We start from the raw sequence: 19,455 nt of genomic DNA, 5'->3' as shown, positions 1-19,455 counted from the left end.
ATTTCCAAAAGTAGTACCATTTGTACCATCATGATTAGCTATACCATTTCTCTTTCTTCTCTCTCTCTCTCTCTCTGCCTCTCTCTTTCGTCCATTTTGAGATCAGCATCTGTATATCTTTATATGCCTGTTTTCTAGAACATACTTCAATACGGCAGCCACTTGGTAAATGTTTGCTTAATTAAACTGAATATAACTTGAAGAACACATTATAAAATTTTATACTTGCTTTTCCATTTTATCATTTTACCAAATTCTCTTTTTACACATCCAATGATAAATACATAAGCCCTAAATGTATCTTTCCCAAAGCATTGAAATAACTCAGCTATAGGAATTCAGTCTTCTATCATAAGGCAGATGTATTTAATCTTTACAATTTAAGTCAAATGGGTGGGGTGGAGATAGGTATTTGAATGGAAGGCAGGAAAACATTATAAAGCTCTGTGTTGCGGAAGAATTACCTATGAAACCTTCAATTCAGGATAAATTCTTATTCTTGCCAAAAGCAAAATATTTCATTAAAATGCAACAATACATAATGTTAGAAAACATTTTGTATCAGCCTTATTTCAGAAAGATTTTACTCAATACATTACCATGGCATATTCCTCAAACATTGCATTGTAGAAATCATACACAATCTCAAAAAAGTTTTTAAATATGATCCTTTGTAGAGAAGTTTAGGAAGAGAGTTTCAAAAAATGAACATACTTAAAATTTCTTATTCAGTAGCTGGGCATGGTGGCACATGTCTGTAATCTCAGCTAGTCTACTTGGGAGGCTGAGGCAGGAGAATCGCTGGAACCAGGGAGGCAGAGGCTGCAGTGAGCTGAGATTGCACCACTGCATTCCAGCCTGGGGGAAAGAGCAAGATTCTGTCCCAAAAAATAAATAAATAAATTCTTATTCAGAAGAAAAGCAGCTACATACAAAAAGCATAGTACATCCTTTGGAAGATATAAGCACACTTATTGTAATACAATAAAAAGCAAAAGCCACCAACTTGAATAGGCCACTCCTTGCTCTCACGTGTCACTACTTTCCGACAGCTATGACGTGCTGTCAGTCCTCCATGCTCATGTGGAACAAGTCTGTTGTTGCCTGTTCTTTATTAGCATTGTCACTGTCTCTGTTTTTCTGTAGCTCTTATTACTTTTTACAGGAGTTAATTCACCAGCTTAATATCTAGTCTCTGTGGACTCAAGTTAGACTCCATTTCCTGTTTTTTATCATTCCCATCCTTCACCCTCCTGAGAATTTTAAGTTTATAAAAAGCAAATCTAATCAGTGTCACACACATGTGCATGCATAACACTTATAGTAATAAAATGACCCCCCAAGGTTCTGGATCAGATCCTTAGTCCTTAGCTTTACCTACAGGATTCCTCACGACCTGGCCACTTCTGAACATTTTTGTCCTTCTGCACTACTGTGGTGCATTCAAAGACTCCATGCTTTTGTGGACCTCGCTATGATGGGCATGTGTTTCCGCCTTCTTTCCTCATCTAGCTGTCCTATTCATCCTTCAGTAAACACCTTTCACTGACTCCCACTGCTCACATCTGATGTTCTGCCTGTGACCACTCCAAATATTGTGTATGCCTCTCCCTCATTGCACTTACCACACTGTGCTGTTTTTCTACAGGACCAGGAAGTGGCAAGGCTGAGCTTCAAGCCAGGGTGAGCTGTAAGAACACAGCCTCTGAGCACATTGCCTGTAAGAACACCGGCCCCCTTATAAGCACCTTAAACAATACAATACACTTTGTCTTAAGGAAAAAGCAAAACCTTCAGCATAAAATGTGGTCACAAAAGCATTGTGTATCTGAGAGTCGAAACTTCTGTTCTCAATTGTGAGCAAGAATTTACTGATTGAGACCATAATAACATTTCAAGAAAACTGGTGCTGAAGACATGTGTAATGACAGGTACCACAATGTGGAGGCTTACTAACTATTTGTTGAGTGAATAAATGAATGAAATGAGCAGAGTAAGGTGAAACCCCAAGAAGTTGCAGAAATTACTATGTTTTGGAACACTTTAATAGACTGAATGAATAATAGCCCAACCCAGAGAAGAGTGAGTGTATGAAACCAAAACTATCCAGGGAATGTAAAAAATATTTTACTAAGAAATTTTTTAACATATTTAGTTTCTTTCTTTCTTAGATATAATTCACTGAATCATCAGTGTCAATGGAAAAATAACCAGAGTCCCAAAGTGTGCTATTACAGAGTACATTTAGCATGAAACATATTCAGCCAGTGTAATTCTTGGGGATACATTTTTAAACTATCACTTCATAGGTAGGTGAAAAATATAAAAACCCATCTGATGTCAACTCTAGTGATATTACTGGTTATTTATTGATTTTTAAGAGAAATGAGAGGAAACACACAGGTTACCAAATAAGTCAGAATTGTATTAGATCAGGAATCTATACTGAAGTGTAGTATGGATCACAGTCTGCGTTTTGTTAGAGTTACTTTTTATCTTCTCCATTTGCTTGTGGGTCCCTGAATAGCAGGGATTGAGACACATTTATCATTGTACCCCACGACCCTGACTAGAAGAAGAAACTCACAGGTAGCTGTTTCAGAAGTTGAATGAGTGGGTTTTTTACTCGCTCTACAAAATCTCTGATAATTTATTTTCTGTATATCATACTGGAAGTCCACTTAGAAATAAGAAGTGTCCCTGAAATGGAAACTAGATAGACAGACAGGGACTTTCTCTGTTTGCCTCTCTTGCTCTGAGAAGAATGGATGTCTTAGGAAATGACTGTAGAACATAAAGAGAAAGGCTAAATACAATTCTCGGTTCAAACCACACTACTAAAAATGCTACATTCAGTCACGGGCATCAATTATATCCTTTTTTTTAAAAAAAAAAAAGCAGCTTGTTCTTAGATGCCATGATTTGCACCTCTAAGATCAGCCACTTGCTTGTACTATTTCACCTGATATTTTGCCTAGCATATGAAATGTGATTAAATTCTTTTATTTTCAACAATGTCCAGTAAGTTCCAAGCTAAGAGCTATAAAACTATGAAGAGATGCTCTGTCAAGTGATCCCTTAAGTGCAGTCACTCAAATCCACCTAAAAATTGATTATACAAATTAAGAAGAAATTCATTTCAGAACAAATTAATTAATTCCCTCTGAAATCACTTTCCCTTAATATTTTGTTACTTGTGTAAACCATACACAAGTAAATAGACAGGTAGATAGGAAGAAAACTAGAAAACAGCTCATAAATATTGTTATATCAAAGAAAATATCATTAAAATTACGATCACATTGCTTTGTTTGATAGAGCAAATGCTTAAAGGTGCTTGTGAATAGTGAAAAACGAGATCACAAGGTCATCAAGACCATCCTGGCCAACATGATGAAACCTCGTCTCTACTAAACATACAAAAATTAGCTGGGCGTGATGGCACATGCCTGTAGTCTCAGCTACTCAGGAGGCTGAGGCAGGAGAATTGCTCGAACCTGGGAGGTGGAGGTTGCAGTTAGCCGAGATTGCACCACTGCACTCCAGCCTGGCAACAGAGTGAGGCTCCGGAAAAGAAAAAAAAAAGAAAGAAAGAAAAAAGAAATATTAAGAGCTTCAGACATAACTATAAAGAGAGCTGGGCTATACAGGTGTATAGGGGTTAACAGTCTAAGAAAGAGTGAGGTAAAACGTGGCCTGAAAGTCTCTGATATTTTTCTTTTTTGAAAGAGGCTAGAATTAATAAGTAGCACTACTCAAAAGCATATTTGATATTTTACAGAATCATATTCACTCTCCAGGAGACTGGCTTAAGTAGTACTGGTTCTGGTTTAGCAATGGAAACAGACTTCTCATTCAAAATTCTAAATCTGAAGTGTTTTCTTTTTCATTTTGATGTTCATTAAATATAGGTTGCTGTCCCTGATAAGCAGAAAGTAGAAGTATTGAGAAACACTAGTCTGTTTTCTTAAGATGCCTTTTTTTCCCTCAAAAAGACAGAAAAAAAATATTTTTGATAAGGAAGACAGAAAACTCTATGATGCCAGAAGGAAATCAAAATCAGTACCAAGAGAGGAATGATACAGCAGTTAGGAGGTCCTACCCGTAAATAGTAAATCATGCCTCTGGATAAGACACTAGGCTGATGGTTACAACCGAAAACCTGCATTTGCAGCAGCCCATCAGAGGCCACAGGCACTGAGCTCCAGAGAGGAACACATGTAGGGAAGATTGGTAATGCCGCTGAGGGCTGGAGAGACAGCTGTGCCTATAAATGACAAGACCAATTGATGAGTGAAGGGGTTTCCTGGAGGGTGACAGATGCACTTCTGAGATCCGTCATACATGACAGTCTGTACCCACCACCACAGGTTCATGGTTGAACAAATGATAGTGCTCGAAGAGGCACGGAATTATCTTTAAGTGCCATAAATTCTTGAGCAGGAAGGGGAGGGGTGCAAGGAGACAGTGGTAACGTCAAATTTCTCCTTCCAAAAGAAATGTGGACTTTTGCAAGACAAAGTTGGATGACATTGAACAGTTCATGACATTGACATTTGCAAATGGGTTAAGATACCGTTATATTAGAGAAATACAAGAATCTTCAGGGAGCCATATACTACTACAAGCAGATGCTGATAGACTGAGAAATCAAAAAATAAGTCAATGGACAACCAATGAGTTCAAAATAGAGGAATGTTTAAATAAAAGTATATCCACTTGATGGGCTACTGTGAAACCTTTGAAAAGATAAATCCAAAGGCTACTTAGCCACAAGAGAAATGCACTGGAAAGGATGGGAAAGCATGCGTATGAGAAAACACTGGGCATGAACAGATGCTGTGCTAAGATTGACTGAAATAATGTATGGCAAGCATCTGTCCCAGCTCCCAATTCGTGGAGGGCATTCTACAAATTTAAAATTAGATGATAAATTTTAAACTGACTTTTCAAAACTTACTAGAAAGATTATTGTTTGTTTGCTTTATTTATGTTTTATTTGTTTGTTTTTGACTAAGCATACAATGTATCACAGGAAGAAGGAGGAGGAGCTGTGTGTACTGAGATTTACTGATTACGAAGTGGGAAAGTGTCAGATAAAACAAACTGCACAATCCACTTTTGAGGAGGGGATATGAGAAACACACAGAGCAAATCACAGCACAACTGGAGCTGGGTAACATACAGAAGAAAGTACTTTGGAAGGGGATAAAATAATACTTGTGATAATGGCTATGGAAATGTTGGGATATCAGAAACTCTTGGGTACTAGAGGCACCTAGACAGCACCAGGTGCAGATAAAAGCAAAGAGAAAAAGAAGGGATAGATAGTGGTACCCCCATGTCCACCAGGCAATGGTGGCTGATGGATGAGAATGCCATGCCATTGATCTCAGCAATGCACTGAACCAGGATTCAACTTCAGGATGACTCCACTCAGCTGTTAAGTTTTAATCTGTAAAAGCAATGTATCTACTGTTGAACTTTCAAAAATTGTTTCCCAATACTGAAAAAAAGCATGTAATTTAGACAGTTGCAACAGTGAGAGCACCTGTTATGGAGTGAATTATGCCCCCCCCCCCACAATTAATATGTCAAAGCCCTAATCCCCAATGTGACTTTATTCAGAGAGAGGGCCATAACTGGAGGCAATTATGTTTAAATGAGGTTGTAAGGGTGAGGCCTTAATCCAATAAGACTGGCCCCTTATAAGAAGAGGAAGAGACACCAGAGATATCGCTCTGTCTCTCCCATGTGCACAAAGGAAAGGCCACATAAGACACAGCAAGGAGGTGGTCATCTGCAAGTCAGGAGGAGAGGCTACACCAAAAACCAACCTAGATGGCATTTTGATGGACTTTTGGCCTCCAGAACTGTGACAAAATTAATGTACATTGTTTAAGCCACTCATTTTGTGGTATTTGGTTATGGCAGCCATAGAAGACTAATATGGCACCAAAGGGAATATGTCTCTGAACATGGGGAAGGAGTGAAGCTTTTATGGAGGAAAGGAACAAAACTGGTAGAATGCCTTGGTCAGGCAGTGCTGCAATCTTGCAGAAAGGAGTTGGATTTTCTTTGTGATTTAGGCTGTTTCAACCACTTACCCTGTTCTTGAAATTGTTGACTCAAAGAAGGAATTTAGAGGAAGTGAATAGGTCTTTGGGTACCAAGAAGCAAGCAGGACAGTGTACACTCAGAGGAGAAAACGTTAGTTATCTACATGAGCGAGTGCCTGCCAGTTCACTCTGACTAATCAAAAGGGGCTTGTTGTTAAGATGAAAGTGACAGATCCTTGGAAAAAAGAGGAAGGAATGAGCATATGTGGTATATGGGTTCCTAGAATTTACTATCGTGCCAGAGCGAGAACCTTGAGAATGAGCATGTGTGGTTTTGATATTCAGGAGAGGAGATTTCACAGATGCAGGGAGAAGATGGGCACTTTCCATTTCAAAGAACAATGGATTTTGGAGTCATTGGGTCTAAGCCTCATTTTTATTCTTCCTTACTTAGTAGCTTTGGAAGCACCTTCTAAATTTGTTTCCTAGTTTGTAAAATAATCATAGTAACACTTGTCTCACAGGCCTGTGTGAGAATAAAATAAGACAGGGCACACTTCACCACCTTGGAGTCCACAGAGCCCACTGCAAAAGGAATATTTGTCATTATTAATGATAACATATGTCAACATGCATGAAAAGTTATGACTATAAACTTCTGGCAATAAAAATCACAAATGTGTACCATGAGGAGGATGAAACGTGAGCAGAATCTAAATACAAGTGATGGGTTTTACCAGAAAATAATAAAAGGAACATATATGCAATTAAGAGAGGAAAATAAGGACAGGTGCGGTGGTTCATGCCTGTAATCCCAGCACTTTGGGAGGCTGAGGCGGGTGGATCACTTGAGTCCAGGAGTTCAAGACCAGCTTGACCAACATGGTGAAACCCCGTCTCTACTAAATGTACAAAAATTAGCCAGGCATGGTGGCAGGTGCCTGTAGTCTCTACATGGGAGACTAAGGCAAGGAGAATTGCTTGAACCTGGGAAGCGGAGGTTGCAGTGAGCCGAGATTGTGCCACTGCACTCCAGCCTGGGAGACAGAGCAAGACTCTGTCTCAAAAAAAAAAACAGGAGGAAAATAAAAGTTTGGAACTCATTAATGCTGGTAAAAAAAAAAAAAAATTGCTAAAGGCAATGAAAAGAAACATCTTGCATATGTTTGTAGGCAAAAGAAGGGCAAGGAGGCTGTGGTCACACTCCTTTGTAAAAGTTAATAATGAAAAGAAAAAATAGAGAGTGAATTTTATTTTTCTTCTACCCTATGTGAATGAGAAAAGTCTTTAAAGAGAAAATGGAAAATAAAAACCAATACAAAAGACTTGAAGTCCAAACTGGATGGAGTTGAAAATTTCTTCTCGTAATGTGGAGAGTAATTTTCAGTACTACTTTCAAATTGCTAGAGATGATCGGGCACGTGCTACAGGCATAGGAAGACATGAGGATGGATTGGAAGTAGCTGATGCTGTTCCAATTTTATTTTATACTCATGATGTATTTTTTGTTTGTCTATTGAGAGTCCTCAATCCAAAATAATTTGATGTAGTGGCCTATCAAATTACATTTGCTATAAATTTTTTTTAAAAAGGTGAGAGGGAAAGGAAAAGAGAGATAGTGAGAAATAGTAAGAATAGGTTGACCAGGAGAATATGTACCATAATGGATTATGACAGACTAGAATATGTATGCAACCTAATGAAATGAAATGGAATAGAGTTAAATACAAAGTCAAAGTTTTAAAATGATAGCAAAAATGAATGAGATCCTAAATAAAAAGGACATTTAAATCACCAAAATAACACAATTTTCCAATTTGTCTAGCCTGATTCTGTTCATCTTCTCTGTTTTTGGTGTTTCAACTGAAAAAAAATACAAATTATCATCCATCAACGTATTGTTTTCCCATTTACTGAATATGCTCTTTATTCCAGGCACTGTGCTAGATGTTGCAGATACTGAAGTGATTAACATAATACTTCTGTCTTTCAAAAATTTCAGTTTTGCAAAGGAAACTTTTAAAAAATCCATTTTGATAGTCTATGATCAGGGCAGGAATAAGCAAACATTTGAAGTGCTATGAAATTTCTGCTAGAGAATGATTAAAGTTGAGGTGGTGAGACTCCATGGACAAAGGAGATGACGCTTGTTTTGGGTAGACATTTTCCAAGAGGTTTTAGAGTGAAGTATTTGAGGGTAATTTACACAAAGGGAACAACAGATGCAAAGGCCAAGAAATGAAGAGTAGAGGACACAGGGGACACCAGGATTGAAGAAGAAAAAGCAGTGTATTAGTTTGCTCTCATGCTGCTATGAAGACATACCTGAGACTGACTAATTTACAAAGAAAAGAGGTTTAATTGACTCACTGTTCTGCATGGCTAGAGTGGCCTCAGGAAACTTAAAATCACGGCAGAAGGCAAAACAGGCACATCTTACATGGTGGCAGGCAAGAGAAGACTGAGAGCCAAGTGAAGGGGAAAGCCTCCTATAAAACCATCATATCTCACGAGAACTCATTCACTATAACAAGAACAGTAAGAACAGTATGGGGACAACTGCCCCCATGGTTCAATTATCTCCACCTGGTCCTGTCCTTGACACGTGGGAGTTATTACAATTCAAGGTGAGATTTGGGTGGGGGAAATAGAGCCAAGCTATATCAAGCAGTAAAGACAGACAAAAGTGGAAAGATCAGCAAATACTGAGTAGGAAGACATTTGTTTGCCATGTTCATAAGCCTCAACTTAATGTTGGATGTGCCTAACAATGAAATATAGCTGCAAGGCAAAACTTGCTTTTTCTTAAAATCTATACCTTTGGTGAAATATAACAGTACATTATGTCAAGCTTACCTAAAACTACAATAATATGTGTAGTAGGTAAAATATTGTATGATATAAAATGGAGTGAATCAGGGTCACAGGGAGCAGTGAGGAAGGAAGAGGGAACAGCTGCCTTACCAGCCATCTCAGCCAAATCAACCCTGGCCATCGCTAACATGACAGATGTCACAGCCAGATCATCCTCATATCCAGGAAAATGAAAAAGGAAAATGATCACAGGAGGCTCGATTTTGCTAACTCAGAAAAACAGAGAACTTCCTGACATCTTCTCTAGAGAATGTTTCAGTGATTAATGGTACTATCTACATACTTTCATGCTAATCTGGTTCATGTTGCAATTATACATAAATATAAAGAAACTATCCCATAGGCAAGCATATAGCAAAGCTTCCAAGAAACCAATGTGATCATTTACAAAGAGAACAGGTTAAAAAAATGAATCAGGCTGTTTTGCGTGTTAAGCATAGCAAATTATGGTGATCACAATTTTATTTTTAGTAGCTAAAATTCTACATTAGCCTTCTTTTTCCATTCCTCTAGTATGTATTTGACCATGAAATGTTTTGTTTTATCATGTTTCATTTTGTGATAAAGGATGCTAGGAGTTTAAGAAACTAAATTTTATCTACAGTGTTTGCTCTTTGCTTTCTTAAATGTACCCTAGTTCTTTCCCCAAATTATTGCTATTTTTTGTATATTTGTTTTAGAAAAGCTTACATCTTTTGATACTTAAGAGGTAGTGTTATGAAGCTGTATGTGAACATGAAGTTTTCTTAACAGGATTGTGACACAGTTGTCATGTTAAAGTACAACAGTTCAAATAAGCACAGAAATCATACAACTATGAAACAAAAGAGCCTAATTGAGCAGCTTTATAACCTTGCATAGAATTCCCTCATCACCAATTTAGATAGAATTGCTTTTATTTTAACTATGTTCTTTTAATTAAGTCCTAAACATCTAAAACATGGCAAATGTAAATATGTATTATAAATCCTTAATTATGAGGATCACTAAGCATTCTTGCAGCTTTCTGCCTTGGACATAAATTCTTTTTGTTTAAAATCAGCCAAAATTGAGAGATAAAAGTGAATGATGTGAAAAAATGTTCAACTTTGTTTATCATGCCCTTCTCTTGCCACCCGTATCACTTTACCGCATTGTCTTCAGGAGTTACATTATGCTTCAATTTATCTAGTGATTTTTAAGCCAAAATCTCTCCCAACATATTCTGCTTCATTGCTAGGTTCAGAAAGACTAGCACCCAGGGTGGGAGGAGAAGTTGAGTTAACTACCGGGGATCCTGAGGTCTTTACACCAAGTCCTAGAAAATAAACATCTTTGAGATCACAAAAGGGTAATATCACTTCTCTGTTTGGGTGAATTTAAACTAGAGCCAAGAAGACCTCTTGCTAATTTGTAATCCCACATACTGGTTTAAAAGCATACTGGAGACTACTCTGGTATGGATAGCAAATAAGAAGCAATCTTATTCTACATCCCATCACTATTTAATTCAAAATGTGCCACCTAGGGGCAATGCTTTCTATTTCCCCTACCAAAATGGTCTGTTTTCCAATTCCCACCCACAGTTATCTTAACACACACACACACACACACACACACACACACTGATAATTCTATCTCAGCAACTCATTTCCCTTAAAGACCACTTTCAATCTAGTTCCTTTTTTGTCCTTGGTCAGTCGTCTGCTGACCAGCAGATTTTAAAATACCAATACATAGTATCTTTGAAAACTGAAGACAAGTCTTAAAGATATAAATCTACATGCACTCTTTTTAGAGCAAAGCTATTAGCCTAGAAATTTGACTTTCTCAGATTTTCCAAGAAATCCCTCTATTGGGCCTGGTATAGCAAAGGCAATTGCTTTATATTGATGGGAAAATGTGGGGGTCTCTGGTGGGCCAAGGGAATCAAATGTCTGTTCAAGGTCATCCAAGCAACTATCAACCCTAAGGCTTACAACCAATTGCTAGGAGAGTTTATCTGTGTCCTTATTCAAAGGACATTGAAAAAAATACTTCCGTAGGTCATAATTGCAGAGTAAGTCCATTAATGAAATTACAGGTTATAATTTTTCTAAAAAGTATACAATAAACGTAATTGACGAAGGCAGGTGAATTTATATATTTACATGGTGCTTTTAAAGTAATATCAAGCTATGACCCCATTTATAAGTATCATAATTGCCAGTGGGAACAAAACGGTTACAGAAACAAATATGTCTTTTACGATTTAGAAGCCCATAATATCTTATTCTAGAGCACTGCCAAGTAATGAGAGGTACTTAATAAAAAAAGCAATTAGAGCTATAGGCCAACTGATAATATCACACCATTTTTTTCCTTTGTGATTTAAAAACCTTGGAGATAAATTTCATCATTGCTCTATTAAATACTTATGGCATTAAAAAATTTTATAGTTACTAATTTTGAACTACTTAAAATGTCAAATGTTTTCAGGCTTCACTCACTTCTCCAATTATTACATTGGAATGACTCATTAACTGTAACATAAACAGGCTCATTTTTACCTCCTGTTATGCTATTTTCCCAATTTTATTACTAGAGTACCACTTTTCCATGAACCATAATGAAAATTCACTGGAAGGAGGGGAAAAAAAAAACCCAAGCGTATCCACTTCCTCTTCCAAATACCAATGTTCCATGGGCAAACTCAAGCAATAATGATAACTTGTAATGCATTTGGCAAGTACATTCTTTATCCTTACACAGTTCTGTAGCTTTTCACTAACTACAGAACTATGTAACTATAGTTAGTAACTATGAACTAACTATGAAGACCCTAACAAAAGACATTATGGAAAAAATCTTTGTCCTCCAAAAGTCAATTAAGAAACAAAAGTATCTTTGCTTGTGCAATTATATGTCAGATTGGTCTTTTCCAACACAGAGCCATCAGCCCCCTGAAGTAATCAGCACTTTGGAGAGCCTAAAAATCATAGATTAAAAACAAGGAAAGCCAGTTTCAAAAGTCAAATAAATGCATGCATACACATACAGGCATGCATATCTAATTGAAATACACAGACAATCACAGCTTAAGAGCTCATGGAAGAAATTTAAATGTTAAATTCTTAGACATCAAAATTTTCCCCAAAAATATCAGAAGACAATTGAACAGTCAACGACATTTTTGTTATTTAGATATACAATTTGTTGTAACTTAAAATTATGGGTAAACTATTATTTCTTAAGATTTTAAACCCTGTTTTTAAAACCCTGAATCCTTCCAATTCCAATGTTAATCTACTGGGTAAACTACTTCATTTCAGTGTTTTCAGTTAATCACAGGGTCTCCAAAACTCTGTAATTTTTGTCTGCATGAGGTTTGGGGCATTTCTTTCACTTTCTGAGATTTTTCTTTTCAAAGTGATCAAAATCAAACTGATATTAGCATTCGATGCTACAACTCAAGACCTGTTCTTGAAAATCTGTTAAAGAGTATTCCTAAATATTCCTAACTGAAATACCCATGAGAACAATCATCCATACATTTTATAAGAATTTGCATGCCACCACCACCTACAACATAGGAACATCATGCAACAGTATAGGAAACATCTCCTATTTAACCACATACACTGTGATGGGTCAACCCTTCCCTATCATACTAGTTAATTTGAAAAATATAATTTCAATGATTATAGATAAATTTTAAAGTTGAGGTCAAAATTATTGAATGAATAAAAATGAAAAATAAGCTATAAATAATAATTGAAACACTAGAGCATGGAAGACAATCAGGTCAAAGTCTGCATGATTTAATATTTCATCAGATATATTCAACTAACAATCTGAACATGCACATAACAATGTTGGATACATTTTTCTTACTCTTCCTACTGTTTTCAGGAGCTAGATCATTCTGTAAACTTTCAGTCAGTGAAAACAAAATGAAAATATTTTTTAAAGGATAGTGAAGGACTTCTTTTGTTTGTTTAACTTTTATTTTTTAAGTTCAGGGGTACAAGTGCAGGTTTGTTACATAAGTAAACTTGTGTCATGGGGGTTTGTTGTATAGATTATTTCAACACTCAGGTATTAAGCCTAGTACCCATTAGTTATTGTTCCTTATTCTCTCTCTCCTCCCACTCTCCATCCTCCAAAAAGCCCCAGTGTGTGTTGTTCCCCTCTATGTGTCCATGTGTTCTCATCATTTAGCTCCCACTTATAAGTGAGAACATGCAGTATTTGGTTTTCTGTTCCCTTGTTAGTGCCAAGAATAGTGGTCTCCAGCACCATCCATGGCACTACAAAGTATGTGATCTCATTCTATTTTGTGACTACATAGTATTCCATGGTGTATATGTACCAGTTTTCTTTATCCAGTCTATCACTAATGGGCACTTAGGTTGATTCCATGTCTTTGCTATTGTAAAGAGTGCTGCAATGAACATACATGTGCATGTGTCTTTATAACAGAACGATTTCTTAAACAACCTGGGTCTAATTGGCAACCTAAAGGTCATATGATTCATTAGTGAACAATATTAAGGCCTCAATATTGTTTAATCTGAAGTAGAATAGCTTTAAATTTTAAACATAGTATTTAATCAAGAAAAATCGGTATTTGTAGAGCAGAGCTGATATTCTATTTTTAAAAACTCAAAGCCATGTAATGCCAATGTCATTATCCCTAATCGTTGTGTACTTACAGTGGATGATCACGAATCTCATCACAATTCCTTTGACACTCAGAGAAAGTCATATTTCAGTTAAGCTCTTTGAGACCATCCTAGTTTTTTTGGTGGGGGGGTTTATTTTCTTTTTGGAAATTGGCCTTTTGATGAGACTTAGAAATCTTCATTTAAAGCTGAACCACTAAAAACAATACAATGAAAAAATAAACTATTTTAACAAGTGACCATTTGTTTTGAAAAAAACTGAAAAAATGAAAATGGGTTTTTAAATGATATTACATCATATTTTTAATTTAGTTTTTCAAAAAACTGTAGGAAAAAGTATAGCGTAAATAAAATGGGGCCAAAGATCAGTTCCTGGAATTCTAAAATAAATACAATTTCAAATACACAAATCATTTACCCAGAAATTTATTATTGACACGGGTAAGTGAAAATCACTTGCTTAAATATCATGAGCTCTTAGTGGGCAGTGCTTAAATGAAAATCTATTTTTCAGTTTATTCTAGAAAGTTGGCCAATTTCAGAATTTTTAGAAAGCTGTTGCTTTAAAAGTCACAGGAGCAAAAATACTCTTCTATCAAAAACATTTTCCTCATATGATCTTTGATTCCAAATGTAAGTTGCTGATTAAGATAGAGTGGAATATTTTATACTCATGAAAATGTAAAATAACAGCAGAATTTTTGTTCAAAATATCTAAGTTGCAATTACTTGTACAGTTAATTGAACTTATACTACTTATATACTTCATTGAACTTATATTACTTATATATTTCATCAAATATCTTATCCTAACAAGACCACTTGAGATTAAAACTGTGGGAATTTTACAAATAATTTATACCCACTGAAATATCAAGATTTTTGAACAATAAAGTCTTTAAGAAAAAACATACAAGGAAACATTAACTTGAAGATATCCTCTGTTACAGTTCCTGGCAATAATAGCATTGCGTTCAGTACCACAACTCTGCAAGTATATATTTGTGTGCTAAATAATTAAGACTAAATTTTATCATAGAAGTATAATTTATACACTTTTCATGTCTTATCATTTTATTGTATATTATTTAAATAGGGGTCAATTAACTTTTTATATAAAGTGCCAGAGAGTAAAGAATCTTATGTAAGTAGTTACATAGTAAGAGGGTAAACAATCTTAATAAAATTTAATTGATAACATTCAAAATATAATACTAATATTTGAGTAGAAATTTTTGTCATGCAGGTTTACTAATAAGTGGAAGAATAAAATTTGAATTTCATATAATTATTTTTTACCATGAACAATTCTTTTAATTTTTTTCAGCTAAAAATGGAAGAACTGTTGTTAGCCCATGGGTCATACAAAAACAGTCACTACTAGTAGGTCAGATTCAGCCCATGGGCCACAGTTTACCAACCTGAGTTAAATATTTTATTATCTTACAATAGATGTTATATAATTCTATTAATCTATTTTCTTTAACAAAAGTCAATTTAATCTTGATATACTCATTAGCTCCAATACAGAAATTGCTTATATATGATATAAATTCCCAAATTAATTTTACAAGACAATAATCTTTATTGCCTAGAGTAAGCACCAGGTATTATGTGAAAGTTATGTTTGATCCCCATGTTGGCCCATGAGACACGTTATCTCCAGAGCTAGAGGCTGCCTTTATCGGAGATTATTGAGATGCATGTAATAAGAAGTGGAGAAAATGGACTGAATAGATGAAAATAAATCACCATTGCTATTAGAAAAGTGAGTCAAAGTACGTGCTGATCTTTATAGGGGCTAGCCATTTATGCATTGCCTCATAGAATTATATTTTATCAGTACTTTACTATTGCATTCTAGTTATTTTCTGCTATAGGAATAAATACGGTGGGGGGAGGAAAAGAAAGTAGCTTCTAGAAAGAATTACAAGGTTGAGTTTTACCAATGTGAGAATCTGTCCAGCTGTCTCCCAGGGCCCACAAGAGTGATCATCTACTTAGGCAATTTGCCTTCATCTATCCTTCAGTGCTTCTTTTAGGGTAGGTATCAGATACAGCGTTTATTTCCATCAGAGAAAAGAAAGAACACAGTGAGATGTTAACTTCTAATTAAGTCATTGGGGAGCATTAATTATTCTCAAGAGTAGGGCTCAGTATACCAGTGACTAGAGAGCCTCCCTCACATAATCTGCAAGAGTTAAAATAAAAGCAAACTCTTATCAGCCTTACTACTGTACCCATTCCTCCTTTTGGGGTAAGTTGACCCCATCTTCAACCATGTCTTAATGTTCAAAAACTGGATTTATAAGAGCAATTAAAAAATAGAGAAATGTCTCTGTTCTTAATGCACGTCTCTTAGTAGCAAGCAAAGAAACCAAGAACAGCCAGTGCAGCTTCTCAAAGAGCACACCCTTCTACAAGGATCCGTCTCTAAACTTTGATGGAAGGGACACTTCAATATAATTGTAAAAGCTCATCTTGATGAGAACAAAGAGAAAAAAATTATGGCTAGTCCACTGCTTTTGAAATGTCAGACAGGATACTAGTAGGCAGAGAACGTGGTTCATTCAACATATTTCATCTTTAGACAGATAAGTACTTAACAGGGCCACCAAAAATATGCAAGCACATGAGTCCAGTAGTTTACAGATATCTACATACACATATACGTATATACAAATGAGCACGAGTCTAGTAGTTTAGATATCTACATACACATATACCTATATACAAATGAGCACATATACATATATGTGAACATATGTTTGTCTTTGAACAGAATCCTTCTAATATAAAGTTTCCCTGCTGTTTAATTGGATCAATTAACATTCAAATTAAAGTGCACCTAATCCCTGAGCTGTACTGGTTTTGCAGAGTTCTGTCCCATGAAAGCTTTCAAACTGGCAACCTTGGGCTGACTCTGTAGATGACAGATTTGCTCCTGGCTCATCAGCTATAAATAAAGGGGAAAAGTCTTTCTAGTCCTTTAATTTTATTTATTTATACTCAGTTATTTCCAATATTCCTATTGGTAGTCAAGACTGACTCACTTTTTCTTAATATAAAGTCTTGTCCAGAAGAATTATTGGAGTCATTATAATACTTTAGAAATGCATATGCTGGTTGATAGTTGCTTGTCCTTACACTAAATTCCAGTCTTGCTGGGAAACATATATACACTTGTTCTTCCAAAAAGGATGAAATATATCAAATACTTTCCACCATCACTTGGTACAAGTAGACCTTACTTCTTCCAAAAAGAAAATACTTCTTAAATATTAAAAAATGAAACAGAAATTGAGAAATGAAATATTTTCTTTTACACATACTGCTGCAAATCATATTGTCAAAATATTCACAATAAATTACTAAGTGCAACTTTAATTATATAAGGTCATTTCATTTTATTTTTGACACTTGAAGAACAGTCAACTCCACATGCATGGTAAGCAAGAACTCCAACTTTAAATGTTTTTTATAATGAAAAATCGTATAGGTTTTGCAAGTTCATCAGATGTTTAAAAGAGCATTAGATTACTTCCTTAACAAACCAAGGCTGAAAGAATATAGAACCAGCACTGAAATTTTAAGTGTCAGTGAGGGATCCAACCAGAGCCAAGCAGACATAAATATTATACTCTCCTCAGATCTCTTTCAGCACCTTTTCTTTTCTAAGAAGATATATTGCAAAAGAAAGCTATTTAATGTTGATGTACACCCTACACTTTTTATTCAGCTTCAAGAAAACAAACAAACATAAACAACTAGCCACCCAAATAATTAGATTAATGTATTTTAAACCCAACTACAGGCAGTCTAGTGGAAAGACTGAAAGGAGTACAGGCCAGATTTAAGCTCTGCTTTTCTTGAGGGAAGGATGCTTGGGGTGATGTGCTTTACATTGTAAGAGTGACCTCTAGTGCTTTTCTTTTTGGTTGAACTTTAATGGTTGGAAGATGAATTACTCACGCCTTTTCTACAGAACTTCCATTTGTGTGTGGGTGTTGTTGTTATTGTTTGCTTGTATGATGCAATGTTTGTCAAATGCTACCATTATAAGATTCCAAGTTTTGACTAGGTGAAATTATACATTTTATTGACTTATGAGATTATCACAACACTCAAACTAAAGTTGAATCTGATGTGCAGCACCTGAAGTGAGGTTCCTTCTTTCAGAGTGATGGATACCCTGTGACATTAAATGAGCCCATTCTGAACTGAAACACGAAATCACGGGAGCCAGGTACTGTGAGGGGACATTTGACTTGTGCCCATGAGTTTGTCATGTTTTTCCCACATCAGAACTCTTTAGCACAGTGAAGTGATATGCCATAGCAAATGCCTGATTACTGCTTCTGTTCCCCAAATCTAAGCCTGATGATACAGCAGCAACATAAATTCCTGGACAGGCCTCATAGCCATTTCTTGGAAAGCAAATGAGCTTTTCCTTTAAAATCCAAGAAAAAAATAAAAAGTTGTATTTGCCAAGCTTGTTTGTCATTAATCAGGAGGGGAAAATTCTCCCATTTAGAGAATTTAAGCCAAAGATAGCTTTTAAAACTTTTTCTATCTCTAATAAAGAGTGGATGAAGGGAGTCTGCCAAATTATTATGGATGATATCTAAATTATAAATAAGATTTCAATCTTCCCTAAATAGGTTCTACTTCATCAGAACATTCAATTACAAATTTATGCAGTTAAGCATTCAACCACAAAGGAATCCTACTTTTGAAAGACCACCTGACTGGTTTTCCTTTAAGCAAAATGTAGGAAGAGGCTCCTCTTTCCGGAGAGCGCTAAGTCTCATTCTCTTAGCAGCGAAGGCACAGCTCTTAATACTGAGACTCGCCTCAGCCAGTGCTGGTGCTCTTGAAGTCTGCAGTACATTTCAGTTATTAGCCTGCATCATTTTAAAGATGCAGGCAGCTACTGGTCTGCCCAATTGCAAACTTCAGAAATCTAAGCCAATGCAGCATAATGTAAAGTCTGCCAGTTGTTTTCCTCTTAGACATAATTCCAATAAAATTCAGTAGTTCTTTAAAAAAGAAGAAATGAAGATATTCACAGGCTATTCCCCAGATAAGATGCTAATTTCATGTTTTACTAGAACTTGGGCATTCTCAATGAATATTCAAAGACCAGAGGGTAAGATTCTGCGAGTAGACAAAAAGAGAAATGACACTTTGCCTATTTTGACCAGACCAAGAGGAGAGACAAGTGTTAACCGGTCACATTGGCAAGATTTTTAAGTGATGCTTCGTTTACAGCAATACGCTTTGCAGCAATCCCAGCTGCAAATAATCATCATCAAACCAACAGAATCAAAGTTTTGCAGAGAGCCCCCCGCAAGTTTTAAATCATTTGCTGTATACTTACAGGAATTCCCAGCTTCGACTCTGTTCCAATTTTGAGTAGATAACAGAAGTAGCGTCTTGAGGACAGCCCCCGTGACAGATCCCATGTTCACATTTATTGGGCTCCCCCAAAAGATCTTGAGAGGCTCTCAGAGCGCTCCAGTCCTGTTCTCAGTAGCTCTGCCAGCTCTGTCTGGGTCTTCAGCCCCTCTAGGTCTCTGTCTCTCCCCCTCCCTTCCTCCTCACCTCCCTCCGTCTTTTCTTCTTCCCTCCTCCCTCTCTTCTCTCTCCCTCTCTCTCTCCCCGTCTCTGTCTCTCTCTTTTTTCTCTCTCTCTCTCACACACACCTCCCTGACTCCTCACTGAAAAGCACTCAGCATCTTTCCTAACAAGCATCCACACCGCCGAGGCCACGCCCACTCCTCGCAGCAGCGGTCCCACAAATTGGCAGCAGCATCCTTCCTTCCAAACACACAACAGCGCTCCAGCTCCGCTGCACCCAGAGGCGCGGCCTCCCGTTC

General features: G+C 36.4%; 1 protein-coding gene across 2 annotated transcripts in view; it reads right to left on the bottom strand.

Moving 5' to 3' along the window:
- The window catches only part of CNTNAP4 (contactin associated protein family member 4), a 619,686-nt gene that overhangs the window by 266,959 nt on the left and 333,272 nt on the right, over positions 1–19,455 (bottom strand). The window contains exon 1 of one of the 2 annotated variants that reach the window (XM_003829549.7): positions 18,957–19,439. The exons of the other annotated variant lie outside the window; for it this stretch is intronic. Coding sequence (XP_003829597.4) covers positions 18,957–19,041 — 85 coding nt within the window. The 5' untranslated portion in view covers positions 19,042–19,439. Of the gene's footprint in view, positions 1–18,956; positions 19,440–19,455 lie in introns of those variants that run through there. 2 annotated transcript variants of the gene reach the window in all.

This window comes from Pan paniscus, chromosome 18 (assembly GCF_029289425.2).
Source record: "Pan paniscus chromosome 18, NHGRI_mPanPan1-v2.0_pri, whole genome shotgun sequence".
In the NCBI taxonomy this organism is placed as follows: Eukaryota; Metazoa; Chordata; class Mammalia; order Primates; family Hominidae; genus Pan; species Pan paniscus.
Note: the sequence above shows the minus strand (reverse complement) of the source record. Positions and strands in the feature narration are given on the sequence as shown.